This window comes from Uloborus diversus, chromosome 2 (genome assembly GCF_026930045.1).
Source record: "Uloborus diversus isolate 005 chromosome 2, Udiv.v.3.1, whole genome shotgun sequence".
Lineage (NCBI taxonomy): Eukaryota > Metazoa > Arthropoda > Arachnida > Araneae > Uloboridae > Uloborus > Uloborus diversus.
Window position 1 is genome coordinate 138,083,908 of NC_072732.1, and position 19,181 is coordinate 138,103,088.

Here is a 19,181-nt window from a genome sequence, read left to right on the forward strand (position 1 = left end):
CTGCAAGAATTTCTACTGGGAGGGCCGAGCCTGTCTGAAATAGTTCGGGAGGACCCTATGTGTCTGGCCAGAACCCTTATTTGTGCCCAAATATTACTTTTGATTCTTCCACCCCCCTGGTTTGTGAGCTCATATTTTAATAATGATTCCCTTCAAAACATATTGTGTTCCTTAATTGTACCTACTGCTTTAAGAGAAGGGGTTGATTTGTTGCAATTAGTATTACTAGTTTATTTTCGTAGCTTGAACTAGCTTCAAGCACTTAATATATATTTTTACAAATCTTAGATATTTATTTATTTACAATTTTTTTTTGAGCAATCACGATTGCTTATTGTTCTCATTTGATTGTTTCGATGTCCTATCTTTTTATTTTCCCACCGCCACCCTCCGCACCCTGTCGCCGTCGACCGGCTCCTCACAATGCTGCTCGTATAGCGAAAGCCGTCTCCAGGTTGCATCCATGTCCTACACACACGCGCATACATACGCAGCTACACACACACACACGCACGCACACACACATACACACAACTACCCACACATTCATGCCTGCACACTGAAACACATATGCCTACACACACATCCCCCTCCCCCACACACACATACACACATTCATATACACAACTACCCTCACACTTATGCCAGCACACAAACACACATGCCTACACACACATACACATACCCCTACACACAAACACACACATACACATACCCCTACACACAAACACACATACCCCCACACATAAACACACACGCCTACATACACACACTTGTGATTGCGAAAAACATAATTTGAATTCAAGATGTCAAAATTCAAATTAATTTTTTTTTTTTTTTTTAACTTTAACAGCATCTCATTTTGATCTCTCTTGGATTTACCCAAAGAATTTAATCATGCACCCTGCATCTGCAGACATTTGGAAAATCAGCCCTGAGGCTAAACTGAAATATGATGAAAAGTTTTTCCAATTAAAGCCTGTAAATGGATACATTACAGGTAAGGTATTTTCAAATGAATTGAGAAATTCTTGATTTCCTTTCGTTGTTTTATTAGTTTTGTAAAATCAATATTTATGCTTATAAATTTTGCATTTCATTTAAACAGGTCATATTTCAATTGTGTTAAAGCTGGTCAATATTAGTTAAATTGGGAACTGATGTGATATACCCCACCCTTGGCGACTTTTTCCTGTTGGCGCCAAGAAAGCGTCGCCAAGAAAACGATGTATGACGACATATGTCATACATCGTTCTTAGCGATGCTTTTTTAGCGCCAACAGGAAAAAATCAGATAAAAAAACATGATCAAAGCACTTCAGAACACAATATGTATAAAAACAACATAAAAGCACAACAAAAAACATCACGAATATATGCTTCAAAAATGTACAGGGCCGGGGTTTTTTGTAAACATATTAAAATACAATGAAATAAATTAATGTATTAATTACAAGTCGAAATTAATGCATTAATTTTTTTTTCATCAATTCTCCGGGATACGAGCCCTCGGTCTCATTACGAAAGTACTATGAGACCTCTGGCTCGCCAGGACCTCGCTCCGCTCGGTCCGTTATCCCTCCGACTGTTAATATACATTACAGTCGGAGTATGTTCACAGTTATGTATATTTTCATGGAGACACCCAAGGGTGGCTCCTTCCGTTCAGTGTACAATAATGACACAGTTTTAAGTGTGAAATATGCACCATTATTGTGCAGATTTATTAATAAAATTCAGCATTTTTAAGAGTACAACCGAAAGAGCTTTCAATTGTTAACATAAAATTCAGTACCTAAAGGAGGCACGTTAATAGAATGTCTAAATAATTCGTGGCATCGATAAGAATTAACTTTTAGAACAAAATAACCGTACTATTTCTGTAAAATTAATTTACATGCAGTAAAAATAAAGTTAAAAACTACAAGAACCCCTCAAGGATTTGTAAAAACAAAGAATTTTGGAAGTGAGAGGTTTTTTTTTGAATTCTAAAATAAAGAACTTACCTTTTTATATGGTATAAATATTCACACTCAGTCTAAAACAATACATCATATGACAATGGCACGTTACAGATACACACCACGTTGGAGTTAACTTTTAATTAACCTTCAAGTTTGAAGAAACTGGCATTTTCTAATGTTTTTACTTCAAAACACAACTACTGAATTTAAACTAACACAAAATAAGCATTCCTGTAAGGTATATTGCACGAAACAATACCACGTATCTCTCCTGCATGAAACCCAAACAACCCAAGTAAACAAGTTTGAACAGATCTGTAAGATTGCCTTCGGGTTGCTAAACACAGGTTAGTTTGGCCAGGGATGCCATGCATAAAAAATTATCGCCTCATTGGCGAGAAAAATATTTTAATTTTGTGCAAAAAAATCGAATGTCGCCAAATGGGGGGGTATATCACATCTGTACTGTTAAATTGTTTTTGATTGCATAAATAAATCAACATTGATATTGACCAGAAATTTTCTTATCAAGTTCTTTGGAAAACAATATTTTTTTGCCACTTCTTATGTATTATCCCGTTGCCCGAAACCAAAATTAACTTATATTTTCTTTCTGGCATGTGATATCTAATTTTTCTTTTATGTTTTTAGGTGATCAAGCAAAGAATTTGTTCCTCATGTCAGGTTTGCCTCCACAAATTCTAGCTCACATTTGGTAAGAACCTGCCATATATTTTTGAAGTTTGTTAAAAAAAAATATTTGGTAGAATCATTACAATATTGATTTTGATAAAAATACTTTTCGGAAAGATTTTTAAGATATTATACAGATAGGTTCATAGAGTCCCCAACAAAAACAAGAAACCTCTCATCTTTCCCTTCATAAATCCATTAATATAGAACTTGCATTCCCACAGGGGGATGGATGCCCGTGGTGCTAAGAATTCAAAAGCAGTCCGTTAAATAAAAAAATCCATTCTCCCCCCCCCCCATCCTTCTGATGTAAACTGACCATTTTTCTTTAACTAATATGTGCACCTTTTCAAAAAAAAACCTATTTAAATCTCTTTGCAATTTAAAACTAGTCGCCAAAGCAGAAAAGAAGATTTACAGTAGCTTTAAAACTCAAAATAATCATCCAACTGTATAGTTCATTGCTTAACGTGCCAAGCAACTACACTACTGCAACCCTGCCCTTTGGCGAATGAAGCGGGTTTTTTTCTAGTAATTTCAAATGTTCTGCCAAATAAACAAAAAAGGTGTCAAATTACAAAAGTAGTAGCTTTCAAAAGTAATTCCGCAAATCTATTGTTGATCTCCCAATTCACCAAGTGATCCTGCTACTGGTACCCAGCCAATTAGTGAGTGATGCAAGCCCGGTGGATTAGCGATTCAATCACAGAAAAAAAGTCGCTTGATTAAAAGGAATCCCCTTCCCCCTACTGATGTAAAGTAATCATTTTCTTTTACTAAAATGCATGAACACCCGTTAAAAACCTAAAAACAATTATTTGAAATTTAAATATTTCGCTACATAAACAAAAAACAAATTACAACAACAGTAGCTTATAAATTGTAAAATAATCCCGCAACTTTATTGTTTCTCGCCAAACTTGCTAAGTGACCACGTTACAGTAATTTCTGAAAATCTTATACCGATAAAAGTTTTTGGTATAACGTGGAATACAGCAACAGATGAATTTAAGTTAGATTTATCTCAACTGATGAAATCGTTAAAAGATGCAAAGAATACTAAAAGAAGTGTACTGCAACTATCCTGCAAAATATTTGACCCGATTGGGATAATAGCTGCATTCACTATAAGAATCAAGATTTTGTTGCAAGAAATTTGGGAACAAGGACTAGATTGGGACGAAGAATTAACTGAAGAATCGAAAATAAAGTGGGAAAAATGGATTTCGGAGGTTCCTCAACTAGAAAACTTGACAGTACCAAGATGCTATATTCCTATTCAGACAAATGAAATTCGCTTTGAAAATGAAATTCACATATTCTGTGATGCGAGTGAAGATGCGTATGGAGCTGTTGCCTATATTCGTTACAAGATTGAAGATGGAAAATTTGGAGTAAGTTTTGTAACGTCGAAGGCACGAGTTGCACCCGTTAAAAGGTTAAGTATACCAAGATTGGAATTATTAGCAACATTAGTTGGAGCAAGAAATTTAGACACGCTAAGGAAGGTATTTGAAGTTGGAAGTAATTATGTTATGTGGTTGTCTCTAAGCTGGATTCGCGGAAATGCAAAGCAATGGAAACCTTTTATTTGCAACAGAGTATGAAATTCAAGGCTTGACAAACCCTCAGAATTGGAAACATTGTAAAGGATCGCAGAACCCTGGGGATATAGTGTCCAGAGGCTGTTGTGCAAATGAAATAGTGAATAATCAGAATTTATGGATAGGTCCTTCGTGGTTGACATTACCTGAAGAAAATTGGCCAGAAACTAAAGAAATTTCAAAGAAAGAAATTGTTGACACGGAACGAAGATCGATATATCAAGTGTTAGTGAATTATGTATATGAAGACGATTTTAGCTTGTTATTGAATAAATTCAGTTCTCTGAAAAGACTGTACAGAATAACTGCATGGGTAAGAAGATTTGCAAGCAATGTACGAAAGAAGAAAAAAGACAGAATTCTAACACCACTAACAGCTGAAGAATTAGAAGAAACTGAAGAATTTTGGATAAGAAAAATTCAGTCAGAGTATTATGCTGCAGAATTAGAAAACTTGAAGAACGGTGAATCTGTTTCAAAAGAATCAAGGATCCGAGATTTAAATCCTTTCTTAAGCGATAAAGGGATACTGCTGCTTGGAGGAAGATTGCAGAAGTCAAATTTGAGTTATGAGGAAAAACATCCGAAGATTTTACCATCGAAAAGTAAGCTCTCAGAATTAATTGTTAAGGATTGTCATGAAAAGGTTATGCACTCCGGAATAAACGACACTTTAATTCAAGTTCGTGAAAGGTATTGGCTAGTGAAAACAAGACAGATTATCAAGTCAAATTTGAAGAAATGCATTATTTGCAAACGGTATAATGCACGTCCAGGAACTCAAATGATCGCTCCTCTCCCAGCAGATAGGTTTGAACAGTCGCCGCCCTTTGCTACAACAGGATTAGACTTTGCTGGTCCTCTCTATGTGAAAAACAGTACTGAAAAGTATTATATTCTTTTGTGCACATGTGCAGTTACAAGAGCACTGCATCTAGAATTAGTCACTAATTTGACTACGGAAATGTTTCTACTTGCGCTTCGCAGATTTATATCTAGAGGAGGACTTTGTTCTATCATTTATTCGGATAACGCAAGGACATTTAAATGCGCTGAATCAGAATTACAGAGAATTTGGAAGGTGATTAGTGATCCTAAAGTGAAGGAATATTATTCTTCAAAGGGTATCATCTGGAAGTACATCGTCCCTAAAGGAGCGTGGTGGGGTGGATTCTACGAGAGAATGGTGCGTTCAGTGAAAACTTTATTGCGAAAGACAATTGTAAAATCATCTTTATCAACTGAAGAACGAGAAACCGTTCTAGTAGAGATTGAATCAGTCATTAACTCTCGTCCATTAACATTTACCAATTCAGATGCTAATGAACCGCTTCCTTTAATGCCTGTTTATTTCCTTGTGGGAAAACGTCTTATGTCTTTACCAACTGTGAAACTGACAAGTGATGACATCAACAGTACTACAAGTAAGGTGTTAATAAAAAAGTTTAATTATTGCAAAAATATTTTGAATAGATTTTGGGTAAGATGGCGGAAGGACTATTTGCTAAATCTGAGATCTGCAAATTTAGTGCAACCGAACAAGTGTTCCGAGTTCAAAGTAAACGATATAGTGTTGATCTTCGATGAACATTCTCCACGCAACCTATGGAAATTAGGTAAGATAGCAGAAACATTCATAGGTAGAGATAAAAAAATTAGAGCATGTACTGTTAAGACTGAAAAAGGTGTTCTCCGACGTCCAATTCAACTGCTCTATAATTTAGAAATTCCTAACTGAACAGTGAACATTGTTTAAAATGTAAAAATTATTGTGGAACTCTAAAAATTTAATTGAGTTATTTACATTTCATTCATTAGCTTAGTTAATATTTCATTTGTATACCAGTACCAGTAATTTTATTTGTTTAATATTATGCATATTGTTTATCATGTAAATCTGAGAATTCTGAACCAGTTGTTCATCGGGGGCGAGGATGTTGTAAATCAAAGGAATGACAGTATAGAGGGCGCTGACTCCCGATCTCTGATGTGCTTAGTTACAAGTGTATAATAGAACTTTGTGTTGTTAAGTGTAGATGTGTTGTGATTGTTGTCTGAAAATAAATATGTGGTTTTAGAAATGTGTAAATATTCACTTAAAGGGTAACGAGGCAATTTCGTAGTTGGATTTAACAGGAGGTTGGATTGAATAGTCCAATTTAAAATGTGCCATTATTAGAAAAACTTCAAATTAATCATCTGCTTACTAATAGCTCCAGCTGCGTTTCTTTGACTTTTGATTTGAAAAAGAATGCTCTTAAAATGAGCTTTTTCAAATTGAGTTAACAATTTTAAATGAAATAAACACAATTTTCTTTCTAATTTGGTCTCTAACAAGCCGGCATTTTTTGGTACATTTTACAATTTATTTTATAATTCAGAAATCTTAATGAAAGTCTTTTGCAATCAGTTATAATCATGGGCGTCGCGGACGGGGGGGTCCAAGGGGTCCGGACCCCCCCAATATTTGAGGACCGGACCCCCTCAATATTTGAAAATCGGACCCCTCGACATTTGTCAAGATGAAATTCATTATTTTGGAGAAATTACTTTTGTTTTGAATACTTTAAACAATTGCATAATACATAATTTACCATGTTTAATTCATATCAAATAAAACGAAATAAACATCGAAAAAAAATGAACTAAAAACAAAACAAAATAGGTGATGTGTATAGTGAACGGAAAGTCGAAAAGTGAACTCCATTGACAAACCATTGCTCTGCTCTCTGCGCACACTAGCTTCAGTGGAGGATGCTAGAAAGGGGACACCTTCTCCCGAGTGCAATGTCAACCATCCATAGTCGAGTCTCCACAGGGGTTGATCCAGGTTTTATTTTTTGGGTCCCCATTTTGTGAAAAAGCAAAGTATTTTTGTGAATTTTCTTTATTTTTGTAAAAAAGAACTTCTTGTGATTGTTTTCTTGGAAAAGATTATATAAAAGCATTTTTAGCTGTCGTATTGTTATAGAAAAGCCCTAGACAGGTTTCAGGGGTGATTGCAAGTTCTTGAAGAATACCTGAAAGCTGTCTAGAGAAAATGTGCTGGGAGAGGGGGGAAGTAAGACCCTTAACATTTTATTCGTAATTTGGCACACATTACATTTATTATTTTTTACAAATATACATATGCAAGGCACACTTTCTTAAGGTGAAAGTCTCACAACAGATATTTACTGTTTGTCCCTCTCAAATACTTTTAGATCAATGAAAATTGCACATGCTGCTGAACGTAATGATAACTCCCAATAAATACAATATGAACAGACTCAAAGATATCACATATTTCTTAACACAGAAGAATGTATGTGTTTGAAAAACTTAAAAGTAATTAAAACCAGGGTTGGCTTTCTGCCAGCAGAAACTAGTTTTTGCCGTGCCAGTGGCAGAAACTGGTTATAACCGGTAAAAACCGGCAGAAACTGGCAAAAACTTTAAAAAGTCTTTAATAACTCAAGTAATTAGTAAATGATATTTGTTTAAGTAAACTAAAAAATAAACATTATTTCATCATTTAAAAAAATAAAATCCCATGCTAGTGCCCTTGATTTAGTTCAGAAAGGGAACTTTCCAATTACAGTGGCTTGTAGTATTTGTATTAATTTAACAAAGGATAAAAAATCATACAAAGGTGCTTAGGAAATAGGAGTGACATACAGAATTAAACAGGTATTACTGATTGTAATTTGCTCACTTATATGCTTCCTCTAAATTGTTTGTGATTAAAATTATCATGTCATGTGCTTGAAGAAGAAAGTGCCAGAATTTTACTTGCCTAAATTTTGTACCTAATATCACAGCTTTGCAAAACAAACTGGCCCCATTTCTCAAAACTTATTTTTCCAGTCAAAATTTTACCACTACCCCAGTTACTACATGGTGGACCATTTATACAATAGATGAAAGTTTAACTTTTTTAACAATTAATTATTTTTTCCATACATTTTCTGTTGTATATCAAGAATTAATTTTTCATTTTGTGAGTTTTTGCCAGTTTCTGCCACAAAGTGGCAGAAAGTGGTTTTTGCCATGCCGGTTTTAACCGGTTCCTATCAGTGGTTTTAACCACCTCGGCAGAAACTTACCAACCCTGATTAAAACCCAAAATAATACTGCACCAGCATTCAGCGTTTAATTTTTTGACATTTGACGTTCTTACAGAGTAGGTATTTCGTTTAAAACTTTGCAATTTAATGATTTTAATAAATATATAAAGAAATTTTATTTGTTTGCCACTTAACAAGGTACAGTCAACATCAAAAATGCGAAAAATTCATTTACCATGGCACATGTAAGGAAATCAAGATCTTCGAAAGAAATAAAAATATAAAAACAGCATATAAAAGAATTTTATTTTTAGTAAAGTTATTTTAGAATTGGATTTCGAAACTCAACACAAATTAATACTAAATATATATTGCGTAATCAAAGTAAAATTTAGGATTTTCCTGAAAACAACAGAATTTTGGTATTTTCAAAGATAAATGTTTTGAACTGAAATGTGGGATAAATACGTGGCATTCCTACCACAAGTTAGCAAATGTTTTTTCATTTCATTGTCATCTAAATTTACCCCCAAAAATCTAACTAGAAATTCAAAATTCTCAAAAATGGCCCATTGCTTCATGATTATAAGTTCAAAATTTGAATAAACTTACCAATCAATTTTCTGTTTTTTTTTTTTTTTTTTGCTTCGTTTCCAATCTCTTCACTTTCAGATTTTTTTGAGAATTCCTTCTTTTGCACTTGATTTTTGTATATTGACAGCCTCTCTGTGATTTTTGCTGCACTGATGTTTTTTTAAAACTCTATAGGGTGACAGCTTTTCTTGATATCAACTCCAATATTTACTCAAGGTTTGTTCAAATCACTAACATTCATGAAAGATGAACATATTTTGCACAAAAACCCTTAGCTGAATAACTATAGTAAAGCCAGCTATACACCTTTTCATAATTTGCAATGTACTTTTTATTTATTGCACGCTTCTTATATCCATTTGTACTCTCAAATACAATGCTTGAATCATTATTTGATGGCTCAATCTCAATATCATCATCAGTTGAAGTTGCTCCAGATTCACTTCCAATATTTTCTGCTCAAAAATCGTTATACTTTCGCAAACTGCCTCACTGTCATTTGATGTACTATCTTTTACCGCATTTCCCGAGCCCTCCAAAACGGGAACATTTGCGTTACTGTATGATGAAGTGGTGGTAGCGATTTTATCGGGGTTGTTAATTGCTGACTTGAAGAAATTCACAATATTTTGGGACCCAACGTTCGAAGAGCGAAATTTTTTAACATAATACGCACAATTTCGGGAGGTACCTCCCGTTGCAGGACGTCCTCGTTTCATATTTTAATTTCTTGAAGAATAATTTTCAACGAACAAGCAATCTCTCCAAACAGATTATTGCGGCTGCTATCTCCAGCGCTCCATTATCCGCTAAAATTATCCATTATCCGCTCCCACACAAATTATAATCGAATAGAATATCAATTTATTCTTTGATGCGCCTAAAAAATGTCCTCTTAAACAGGCGAAGGCGCGAACAAGCTAACTACGAAAAATATCGTCTGCGCTCCTGGATCGCAGACGATCTGTTACAAAAGAAAAATTAATACCGAGAAAGAAAACGAACTGGAATAATATACAATTACCACAATTTTTTAATTTATCGTCTGCAGATTACGCGATTCCCGCCACCTTTTAATAAAATCCCACTCAATAAAACTTCATTTATGCGCTGTTCCCGTTGCTCACCATTAGCGGACATGCGTTAAAAAATTGCGAAATTGCTCATCTGGAAGTTTCATATTTATTTTAAGAAGACAGCAAGATTAAATAGAATGACCGACGATATTTTTCAGCTGACATTGTATTTTATCAATAAAAGAAGGAATCTAGGAATTAAACTACAAAAAAATAATACTGTTATTCTTTTGGTTTATGCTGTACGCTCAAACTAGCGTGACTTTGGAAGTCATATTTTGCTCTTACGCGTACAGTCTACAAGAAAAATAGCAGGAAAGAAAAAATAAATAATGCATTCAGGGTTGCCACGGAAGTTCAAGAATGAAATTCCCTGACATTTCCAGGTTTTCCAGGTGGTTTTGAGAAAAACTCCAGGTTATCGATCTCCACCTTCATTTTGCAACATTAATATATACATCTCAAATTTTGATAAAACTTACCTCATTTTCAAACTTTACAAACAATGGTTACCAAATTTAATTTTCTCAAGCTGAAATAATCAAAAATATGTACTAAGGGTGGTTTATTTTTTTTTTCTCTCAGCTCGAGTCCAAGACACCCCTTATTCTTTTTAGACTTACTAATAGTATTGTGCTGTAAAAGTTTTAGCTTCTTACTCAAATTTTAAGAAGGTGCTCAATGACCCCTTAATTTAACATTAGCTCTAGCATAGAAAAAGTCACAAATTTAGAAACATTTAATTTCCCCAGCTGTTTTTTTTTTTTTTTTTTAATGTAAGTAATTATTTTATTGCAATGAATATGCATATAACTCGTGTAGATTATAGTATGTAACATTGTTTTTTCAGTTCAATGTATTTTTTTATCCCCCTCCTCATACTTATGAAGTTTGAGGGAGGGGGTCGAGCACCCTCTTTCAGTTAGAATAGGAAGTTAAAATTCTTCCGGTATTTTACTATCCACAAGTCTAAAAACATTGAGTAATGTCCTGTTTTCTAGGAGAAACCTTTTTTTTGAAGTGTATTTTTGAACTACCCTAATGTACTAACACAAGTGAAGCAAATCACGGTAATAAACAATTAATGTAAATGTAGCATATCTAATTTTCAATAGCGAGGAGCCACTGCCTTACATCAAGTGAAAGAACTGCAAAATTAACAATTGTGACATCTGTATCACAAAAATAAAGTTAATTGCTAAAAGAATCTGAACTAAAAACTTATGAAACCTAAACTTTTTCAATTATTGCCTTCTACCCCTCCAATCCATTGAACTCAAAGCGATTTTAGACTTTGGCCTGTAAAAAAATCATGCATCTTTTAGCTTCACATATTTCCCCTGTTTGTTGCTCATAAAACAGGGGTGCTCCTCCCGAAGTTCAATGGCACAACCCCCCCCCCCCCCAATATTTCTGAACGCCTTAGCGCTTTTTTATTTTTAACCCTCTTTTTTTATTTATTTTTTTTACCTATTTATTTATTTTTAATTATTATTGTTTTGAAAGAAAAGTGTGCTCGCTCCCCAAAATAAAATACATACATACAGATGAAAATAATAAAGTAAAATAATATGAGTAAATAATTTGAATAAAAATAAATTAAAATAAATAATTAAAAAATCCCCCCCCCCCAAAAAAAAATGGTAGCGCAACTTGCGCCATAATCACTCCTGTGGGCACCTTGTCATACAATTAAATTTTGAGCATTGATCAGAAACTTCTCTGATGTGCAAATTTTTTTTCAATCGGATTACTTTTATTTTGAAAAAAAGAAGCGCATTGGAAGTCTTTAAAGATCACTACCAAACTACTAAAAGATTAGCGATACTTCTGTAAAAAAGAAACTTTCTAAGTTTAAAATTGTCTAATGAACTAAATTTACAGAACAAAATTGTTTAGAATAATACGATTTCATTAATTAATTTAAAGAAATAATATAAAATATGAAAAGATTATTGCAGCTCATTAAAAACTTCTGTCGCACTCGCAGACAAAACAATGTGCTGTGCATCATAACTTCAGAACTGCTGACGTAAACAAGCAGCGTTTAAACAGAACCCGCTCAAACGAGGAAGAAAAGAAGTACCTTCAGCGCATGTCCGCGGCCGACTGCTATGGCGCAAGCGCCAATGGCAGAGAGTTGATAAAAAGAACTGCAGGGGGAAGAAGAAAGAGGGGAATGACAAAACGACGAATGGGAAGGGAATGGCGGCGAAAAAAAACAAGGCTGAAAGTTTTTTTTTTTTTTGACGTCATAAACCGCGGGCCGCGCTAAGAACGATCGGAAATATGCAATTTTTCATTTTCCCTGACATTTCCATGATTTTCGGCCATTTTCATTTTCCCTGACAATTCCAGGTTTTCCCGGTGCGTGGCAACCCTGTGCATTTTAAGCCAGCAATTCTCCGCAGGCACCGGTCCGCGAAAAAATTTGACCGGTCTTCGAAGAATTATACCCGTTTCCAATAAAATAAAATTTCCTTATTTTAATTTTATTCCTAATTTTATACGATTTTTTATGCATTAATATATCCATTACTTTGCATACGTTTTGTGGTTTCTCTATAAGATTTATTCACTTATGAAAATTTACACAAATTAGATGCGCTTATTTTTACATTCAAAGTGTGTAAGTTATTAAAAAAAATCTTACAATTAACTTTTGTAAGTTTATTTTAACTAGAAGGGTTTTCTTTCTGGCATTTGTTTAAAAAAAAAGGACAACACAGATTAGTTTATTTTAGTGAAAAAAAAAAAAAAAATTTCTACCGGTTTGTGAAATTTTTTGACGAAGTTCTACCGGTCCGAGATCCAAAAAAAGATCAAGAAACGCTGCTTTAAACTAAAAAATATGAGAAAAAGTGGGTACCCCTGGCCTAATCACATCTTTTTTTTTTCATTAAATGCAATCGTGTCAAGTGAGCTTTCGAGAACGGACAGTATCAACTACAAACTACAGGGAATTTCGCCAATCGGTTGTTCGGCGTTTCTTGCGTAGTCACTCATACTCTAACAGGATTTAATTAATTGCCATACAATACGATTTACATCAGCATGCGCCAGTATTCAATGCGAATTTCTATGCAATTGATTAAAAAAGGAAAATATAAGATTTTCGAGTGTTCTTTTTAACCTTCGTTCGGGAATAATTTTCAGAAATTTTGCTCGTCCGTTCCGTAAGATAACCCCCCCCCCCCCCAACTATGAACCTTAAACTTTTTCAAAATAAACTGAAGGAAATAGGAACAAATTGAAAAAACAGGAAAATATTTTTAAAAATATTAAAAAAAAAAAAAAGAGGAAAAAAAACTAGAAGATCTGCAACTGGCAAGGTTTCAATTTGCAAATACTTTTGAGAATTAAAAGTGCATAATTTGGCAAAATAATATGGATAAAGGAAGGATGCGTGCAACTAAGACACAATTGAAAGTTACAATGATTCAAAGGAATATTTAATTCAGAAGTATTTGGTCATTGAAGCAAATCAAACCAACAGAATATAGGCGATTAATTTGCCGTGGCGTGAAATGAGTCTGTCTTCATTTCGCACTCGTGGAACAGCAGAAAATCATCGAATCAATTCTTTATCACATGCTCATTATTTTTCTTGGATTTTCGCTAGCCACCAATCACAAGCGTCCCTCTCTCGTCCCCCCCTCCCTACCTCTGACGCTCTCAAGCAAAAACACCTCACGCAGTAGGCAAAAAGATAAGATGGGGGAAGGTGGAAGAGGGGTAGGCTTTCGCGTAGATGCGTACACATTTGCGGTTAAAAAATATTGTGAAAAGGCTGCCTTTTTATAAATTTTTGTGAAGGGGCTGCTTTTACGACGCGGAATTTTGTGAATGGGGCCGCTTTTCGATGGGGAGTTTTGTGAATGGGGCCGCTTTTCGATGGGGAGTTTTGTGAATGGGGCCGCTTTTACGACGCAGAATTTTGTGAAAGGGAACGCATTTGCCATGCGGAATTTTGTGAAGGGACCGCAAAGCGGCCCCAATTTCGCGCTGGATCGACCCCTGCTCCAGCGTATATGGACACCCCCCCCCTTTTTTTACGACTCTCGTGCTAATAAGTCAACAGAAGTCAGGCGGGGATCTGAATTTCTGCCCTTTTCTTATCTCGTTTCTCGGCGCTTTTCCAGGTTTCTGTTTCGAGTTTTGCAGTGTTTGTTTCGCCGATTGGGTTCAATTTATAGCGACCCCGATGTTACCCAAATAAAATGAGACACCAGACCTCTTTGGCGGTTTTTTGCAGCTGGCAACAACACCCTGGCCAAAGGATGCACAAAAATTTAGAAGACCACTTAGCTGGTCGAAGGTTAAGTTTGGGCTAGAAAGGGAAAGGACGTGTCATGTGTTTGACATTATTCAACACGTTGCTTCAAAGTACCTTACCGAAGCGCGGTTTCTCAAATGTGTTTGCGGCATCTCAAATTTGACCAAAAAAGCGTTACGTTACAGAAAAAAATAGGAGGAGTCTAAAAATTAACGTGCAATTTCAAAAGCAAATCGTAAGCCAGCATAACGATGGATACTGTGATGTCACTTCCGATAGACCAACGAAAAAAGCAGTTCAAGATGACCAGGAAAAAAAAAAGAGAGAAATAAAAGGACGTTCCCACAAAAATAAAGATAATTTCATGCGGTCTCCTTGAGAGTAGGTGACCTGAAGAGCGCTCCTATTTTGGTAAAAATATTTTTTTTTTACATATTCGATTACGGCTATGGATAGGTGACTTGAAACGGGAAGATATAGCAAACCTTCTACATCAAATGAACCTGAGCAATTTTTAACAACTGAATCATCATCAACATCTACGGAACCATCTTCAAAAAATCAAAAGACCGTGATATGTAAGTACCATTCTGTTTAGTGTAATACATGCAGAGGCTCCCTGATTTTATACTATTCAGATGGGGTTACTCCTCGATTTTCCGAATGAAATTCCTAATTACCTACATCACTACATCTAATGAGAATATCTTTTTAATGCAATATTTCGCAAAAAAATGCTCGAAATTTGAAGACTAAACAGACAAAATTTTTTGGGAAAGGAAAGTTTATGAAAGTTCACAGTGACCTCTTATCGAGTAGCCCCTGAATGCCTGCTAATCAGGTATGCTTTACAGTCAATATTTTGACATTATGAGTCCTATCGGAGCTAATGCGTTCAACTTTCTCTTCTTTTTTTTTGAAATGTTTCAACTTTTATAAATTTTAATGGAATAAATAATACTCCTTTTAGTTATTAAAGCTTAACAGAAAATTATTCATTAATAATCCTGCTTTACTGAACAAATTTTATTGAAATAACCCATTTTAAAACTTATTGTCACGTGTCAGAAAAAATCAGTTCATTTCTCTATCTCTTTCCCCCATCGTCCGCTGATCAAAATTCAATTATACACCAAATGCTGTTTGTTCTCTGTGTAGGCCAGTACTTTTCAATCTGTGAGGTGTGCCTCTCAAGGCAGGCCTGTCACTTAAATAGGATCAAGAGGGAACTTTCCCTGTTGACTTTGAGAAATCAGAAATTAATGTATTTACATGAACATGGTTTTTGCTGTTTTTTTGTTTCATATGCATTAAGTGTATGGAGGATTCAACAAAAAAGTAAAATTTTGGTGCATTTGTTACAAAAAACCTGAAACAAATTAAGAAAATACTTTAAAAGGTAGCATTATTAAAGTATGATGTTATGAGAGCTTAATTATTTGTGTCTTATTTTATTTTTGTAGTTGTGTTTTTCGTAGGTTCGTGAATGTCATAACGGTGAATTATATACTTTAATTTTTTAATTAAAAAACATCAAATTAAACTCCTTCGAATGCAACTTGTGCCAAGAACTTAGAGCTGCAGGGTTTATCACTATGTAATATAAAAATTTAATTATACCATTGTCGCGGCTTATATGAGTCACATTTTGTTCTAAACAGGGTTCGTACGGGTCATGGAAATCCTGGAAAGTCATGGAAAAAAATAACAGAATTTCAGACCTGGAAAAGTCATGGAAAATTGAAATTTTCATTGAAAGTCATGGAAACTTATTTCAAGTCATGGAAAAATGTCCTGGACAAAGAGAAAGGAACAGTAACTAAAGGAGCATTAGAAATCTTGAGTGATTAAACAGTATAGCACATAAAAGCTATTAAGAGTGGAAAATTGAACGATCCAAAAATCAAATCTGAATTTTGAAATCTCATTGCAACCACTTCTGTCGCAGCGCTTCTGTTCCATTTTTTGCGATGTGATTTTACTGCCTGGACATTACTTATTTTGAATTTTCTTATATTTTCAACACTTTTTATGTTTCATATTCTGTAGTAGCAAAATTTCACGTTCTTAGTTTTGCCACGCCCACTCAAAAAAAGCAATTCAATTTCATGCGAGTTCGATTCCATCACTCGTAAAAACTTTATTATTAAATTTATCAGAGATTATCTTAATTTGTTGAATGTTTTAGAAAATAAATATCTTAAGTCAGGTGATAGAATACAGAAAAAGAGGAATTCTAATGCTCTAAAACAGTAGTACCCAACATACGGCACACAAAACTAATCCATGCGACCCACTGCGACTTTCAATGCCGGGAAATAAACGTGTTCTGGAATTTCTGTATCTATTAATTAATATGCATTTGAAAATATGCAAATTTGTAAACAAAACAAATATACTTTTAATCAGAAGATTGATTCATTACTGAATGGTATTTTCAAAAAAGATCTGATTTGGAAACATAAAGAACTAAACTATGTGGCTTTACCTTAAAGAACCAAAATACTGTCAAGTTACGTGGATGATTAAAGGCACTGTTGACACTAAAAGGTAACTTTTGAAGCAAATCAGGGTGGCGACAGATCAGGGAAATCAGGGAAAAGTCAGGGAACTTTATGAATCAGGGAAAAGTCAGGGAAATATCAGGGAATTTTGAAAAAATAGCAAAAAATCAGGGAAAATTTATTTTATGAAGAAAAAAAATTTTTTTTTGCTTTACAAAATTTAGTACTCTAATTCCCTATGCATTTTCCGCCAATTATCTGTTCAAACAAAAAGTAAAAATAATGAGGTGTGATTATACACTGCCGCATATTTGTGCATCTTTTTTCCTCAACGTCAAAGTACTGAATCTTACTTATTAACCACAGGATGACTTCCTAAGATTGCTTCTGTGTCTGTTAGGTTGTTTATTTTACCTAGCTTGAAATTTCCTTTTACGCTTTCAATGCTACTTAAAATAAACAACCATACAGGCTAAAAGGAAATCTTCATTAATGCCTTAGCTTCTTTGCCTTGATTCCATTGTTTCGAAGTAATTAAGTACTGTAATCACGATTTCAAGAAGAAATCTTTGGTTTTTGAATTAATACTATAAAAGCTTAAAAGTTATTACTTCTTCGTGTTTTTAATTTAATTGCTAAAATTGAACTTTCAATTAAAAAAACTTTGTTTTTTGCCGTTATACTATTTGTTGTCGCCGCAGATTATAAAGGTTTTCTTTTCTTCAGACTGAAGTGATTCTTTAATTTTATAACCAAGTTGTATTCTTCTTTTATATATTTTGAAATTAACTCATTGCTTTTTTCTTCTTTTTTTTCTTGCATTTCAAAGTTGTTTGTTACAAAAGCAATCTAAGATTTTTTTTCATTACGTACTGAAATCATTTGAAATAGAGTTAACTTGTGTACTTAAGTAAAGATCTTTACTTTTTTATTGTTAAAATGCTGTATTCATTCATTAAAACCTATGTTCTTGATTAGAGAAAAGCTCCCTATGAATGGATGTCAAATGGTTTCATCTGTTTTGCATAAATATGTCAATTAGTTATATAAGAATAACTACATTACTTCTATTCTTTCACTATTACTTGTTATTCTTGCAACAATTATTATACTGTTTGAAAACTTAGTTCAAAATAATTTCAATTACTTTTTAGTTCTATCAGAAATACACATATGTTTTTAAAAGTAATGTTAACAGTTTTTTAAAATTCTTATGCTAAGTGGTTTCTGGAAGTAAAGTATTTTTTTTTTTTAATTTTCTATAATCTTTCTATGTAGAAAAAATTAATATACTGTTTTGTAGGGTTTTTTTCCCCAAAAAATTGACTTGATATGTGTTTTTAACCATTTTATTAAAAAAGTTGCATTTTTTAAAAATTATATCTTTAGTTCAACAACTTTACACAACTTAAAACGTTTAAAATACTGTATTTTATACAAACATACAATGGATTTCAAGTAGAGTAAAGAAAGAAAACCATTATCATTAGCAACGTAAATCAGGGAAATTTGGTGAACTTAATCAGGGAAAAGTCAGGGAACTTTTTTTCACAATTCCTGTCGCCACCCTGCAAATTTATTGAAACTTAGTGATGACTCGTTCAACCTTTGCCCCATTCAATACCATTCTGCCTGTTTTTGAAAAAATATCAGACATTTAAGCATCATCATATTTGCTTCACTGCATTTTTACTTTACTTAAATTTATATGATGAAGACAAATAAGAATAGTTTAGTTTTTTAAATGTGCACTTATATTTTTTTCATAACGAGTAAGTGCTTCAATGAGGCTGTGGCATTCATATAGACGTTTTGCTAATGCTCATTTCCAAATATTACCAAGTTTGAGATTAAATAGTGCTATTCTCTTCGTGTAACGAGGTCATGAAAATTTTCATTGAAGTCATGAAAAAGTCTTGGAGAAGTCATGGAATTTTTTCATCCAAATAGAGTATGAACCCTGTCTAAACAGCTTTGATTCCATAAAGTGGCTGATTCAATAAAGCTGGATTTCGTTTTTGATGATTTCATTCATTAAGAACGGTTAATTCAACTGTCCACTGTTTCAAAACGTTGAAAATTTGGTGTGGCTACTCTTGGTGTGCCGCCCTTCGTCGTGTAAAGTTGAAAGAAGCTTCAGTGCGCTGAGAAAGCTGAAATTGTATCTAAGGTCGACTATGACACAAAAGCGATTGAATCAGGTTGCTTTATGCTACGTTCACAAAAACATCTTAGACGAAATTGATCACAAAAAAAAAAAAAAATAGCACGGATATTCGTATCCCGTGTGCAGTCTAGAAAAAATGTATTTGTTGGTATTTATTTTTTTTTCTTATTGTGTAATTATGTAAATCAAGATGTACCCGTTTAAAAGTATTGTATTAAATGTAAACCCATTATATATATATATATATATATATATAT

The 19,181-nt window shown here is 33.8% G+C and overlaps 1 protein-coding gene across 1 annotated transcript in view; it reads left to right on the plus strand.

Annotated features, from left to right (window-relative positions):
- Positions 1–19,181, plus strand: part of LOC129216044 (intersectin-1-like) — a 178,647-nt gene that overhangs the window by 1,687 nt on the left and 157,779 nt on the right. Inside the window, exons 2-3 of the mRNA XM_054850189.1 lie at positions 854–1,000; positions 2,616–2,679. Of these exons, the coding sequence (XP_054706164.1) occupies positions 898–1,000; positions 2,616–2,679 (167 nt within the window). The 5' untranslated portion in view covers positions 854–897. The remainder of the gene's footprint in view (positions 1–853; positions 1,001–2,615; positions 2,680–19,181) is intronic.